The sequence below is a fragment of the Eucyclogobius newberryi genome, unplaced genomic scaffold, assembly GCF_026437365.1.
Source record: "Eucyclogobius newberryi isolate DKJ021-1_F unplaced genomic scaffold, fEucNew1.0.hap1 SCAF_1, whole genome shotgun sequence".
Lineage (NCBI taxonomy): Eukaryota > Metazoa > Chordata > Actinopteri > Gobiiformes > Gobiidae > Eucyclogobius > Eucyclogobius newberryi.
In genome coordinates, this window is record NW_027315723.1 from 7637974 (window position 1) to 7641071 (window position 3098).

The 3098-nt window shown below is 38.2% G+C and overlaps 1 protein-coding gene across 1 annotated transcript in view; it reads right to left on the reverse strand.

Moving 5' to 3' along the window:
* Positions 1 to 2894, reverse strand: part of rhag (Rh associated glycoprotein) — a 14427-nt gene extending 11533 nt beyond the window's left edge. Inside the window, exon 1 of the mRNA XM_072455028.1 lies at positions 2647 to 2894. Coding sequence (XP_072311129.1) covers positions 2647 to 2830 — 184 coding nt within the window. The 5' untranslated portion in view covers positions 2831 to 2894. The remainder of the gene's footprint in view (positions 1 to 2646) is intronic.
* Positions 2895 to 3098: the final 204 nt, after the last annotated feature.

A 3098-nucleotide genomic window follows, 5' to 3' on the forward strand; every position in this document is an offset into this window, starting at 1 on the left:
ACAATTACACAGTGCTCCTTTAAAACAAAGAATGTGATATGAAACTATATTTCCAACGTTTTATAGTTGATTAGATTTGCAGATGAGAACAGTAAGCAGAAGGCGGCTGCACCACGCCCGTTTGTCAGCTCACACCTCATCTCTGCTGCAGCCAATCAAACTGTAAGATGAGAATCCCCGAGCAACTGCAGAAGAGTTATGATCAAACAGAGCATAGGCCAAAATCATAAACGTCCTCCCTCCACGTCTTTATGCAACACGAGTTTAGGATTTAGATAAGAACTTTAAAAAGCACCAGAATAAAGCTGTGTTTTGATTGAAGACAGTGTCAGTGATCCAAGTCCAAACGTAACACTAGTAATATGCTGATAAAATGTGATAAAATGAGCTGTAAAAACATGAGTACGTTGAAGTCTGAGTGCGACGGCTCAACATTAAAAGGTCGACCTTAAATACATTTGATGACCTATTTTATAATTGATTTATAAATGATTAACAGATGAACAAAAACAATTGAATGTGAAAACAGATGACAATATTCATTCCAAGGGTCCGAACCGTGAGTGAAGAACATGTTTCTGAATGAACTTCTCTCACTCTGATGTTGGAACATGACAGAGAAACCGCTGTCTGGGACAATCACAGCCACTTGCCTCCACATGACTCTGAAAAAAGTCGAAAGAATAAAGTCTGGCGGTAATGCAACACTTGGATGCCAACCGCAATAAAACAACAACAACAACAACAACAACAACAACAACAACAACAACAACAACAACAACAACAACAACAACAACAACATGGTTCTAAAGTCTGTACCTGGCAGTTGCTTCCAAAAGATTTTAAAAAATGTTCAGTCCGTTTCATAACTTCCCTCCATTTGGTTTTCCTCACAAACGGCAGCTTTTAATAGCTTTTATATAGTTTTTATTTCATTTATTTATTTATTTAAGGATGGCCCAATGAGATGACCCAGGGGTCCCAGAGCACAAAGATGGTATCTGGATTAGAAGTTCAGGTTCTTTGTAGCCATTTTAGTAAATTTAAACTTATTCAAAAATATAAACTTTTGATGTGTTTTGTTAACATGAACAATAAATGCTTTACATTTACTCCATGCCCTAATGATAACAACATCTACATGGGCATGTAAAGTGTAAAACTATTTAAAAAACAAACAAACAACAAAAGCAGCTATTTACTCTACCATGACTTTCCATAAAAAAATAAATTGTGAACAGGCTAAATATAAGTCCATATTTGGTAAAGAAGTGAGCAGTTTGTGCCAGTCTAATCTCTGGCCTCACATGTGCCACGCCCTGATCCTCAGTTACACTCCGGCCATACAGTACATTTACTGTACGCTAATGCAATAATGCAATCACCAAATGTCTTATTATAACATCTCAAGCCTTTGCTTCCCACTAATTACGATGAATAACAATGAGGAAAACGTATATACAAAATATATAAAAGACAAAAATACATTAAAATGATAAAGAATCACTCTTTCTTATTATGATTCCGATGATCTACTAAATTCCAAACAGCGTTATACATGAGCCGGTTTAATCTTTCTTGTGCACATCTCAGCAGGGCTCTGGCACCTGGAGCAGGGCCGCTGTGAGGTCCAGCTGCAGAGGGCCACGAGGGGTCAGGGGGCCAGCGGTGAGGGGGGCAGAAATGTGACCCCAACCCCTGCACTCATGGAGATCAGAAACCATGGCAACAGGCTGCACTCTGTTGTTTAATGCCGTAAGTCCCAAGTGAAGACATAATACTTATCAGTTAATCAATGCCAACTTGAAAAAGGCTTTGCCTGTTTTCAGTCAGGTTGAAGCAGCCGTGAGCAGAAGTGACTTCTTTGATAGAAATGCTGAAACAGTGGGAGACTTTCATCTAAGAGCAGTTTTTGACTTAAAATATAATTACTTGTTATACTACCGTATGAGATACATGTATTTGCATTTCTATATATGACAGTTATTACAATTTTAGGATACATGTGTGTCAAAGTCTTCACCTTTATGATTTCTCTTTATTGAAATTACTTATGGTAGAAGGTTAAAACTATTCAATACAAAATCATGTCACTGCAACTAAAGTTAAACCAGTTAATTAACATGTGACTAAAACTTTCAAGATGTCTCAGAAATGTTCTTAATCATTCAAATGGGATAATTCTGTAAACGTTAACCTGATTATCTCAAATGTGTTTGTCACATTGCAATTCAAATGATTATCCATTTGACTCTTTGTTGCTCCACGAGGGACATTACTTAATTACTTAGACTCAGTAGATCAACAACGAAACCTTAAAGAAATCCTTGGGCTCCAAAAAATATAATGTAGTGAAATATTGAATTTGAATATTCATAAAAATTTTATCACCACTTTATCATTGCTTCATGTTGATCCAAATCCATAGGTTGTTATTAAGGTTAATTAACGTGTAGTAAATAAATGTTGGTACCACTTAACATATTCGACACAACATATTAAAATGCAATAATAATATTTCATTTTTGAGTGAACATTATACAACTTTAAATGATATAATAAAAATTTATATCAAATTGGGTCTATTGAAGCACCAAACCAACCCGCAGCCACAGCCACAGTAACAAGTCTTCACTTTGCACTCACTTGGGTAGAGCTCCATAGGGTTGGCTTCATGTGTAGTATTATTATCATGATGGTCGGAGTCGTGCCCATGTCCTTTTCCGTCGTCATAAACCACAAACACGCCAAACAAGATGATGGTGACTATCTCTAGCACCAGGGCCAGGATGGGGAACTTCAGCCTCATGTTGGTGGCGTACGCTGGCATCCTCACAGTCCAAAAAGTGCCTTATAAACTTCAACCAAGTCTCCTCTGCTGCTCCTGTGTGTGACTGCAGAATGAGCGCTCTGTTTTAAACTGAGGGGGGTTCCACAGCAGCCAATCACATGGCAGGAGAGGGACCCGGGCTCCACACGGCCCCGCCCACATTGAGACTTGGGACTGTGCGTTTGGGGATGGGTTTCCTCAGTAGGACTCATCTTAATGATAGTTTAAGCTAATGAAGTCTGTTTCCTGTGTATCTGTCACTGTCAGA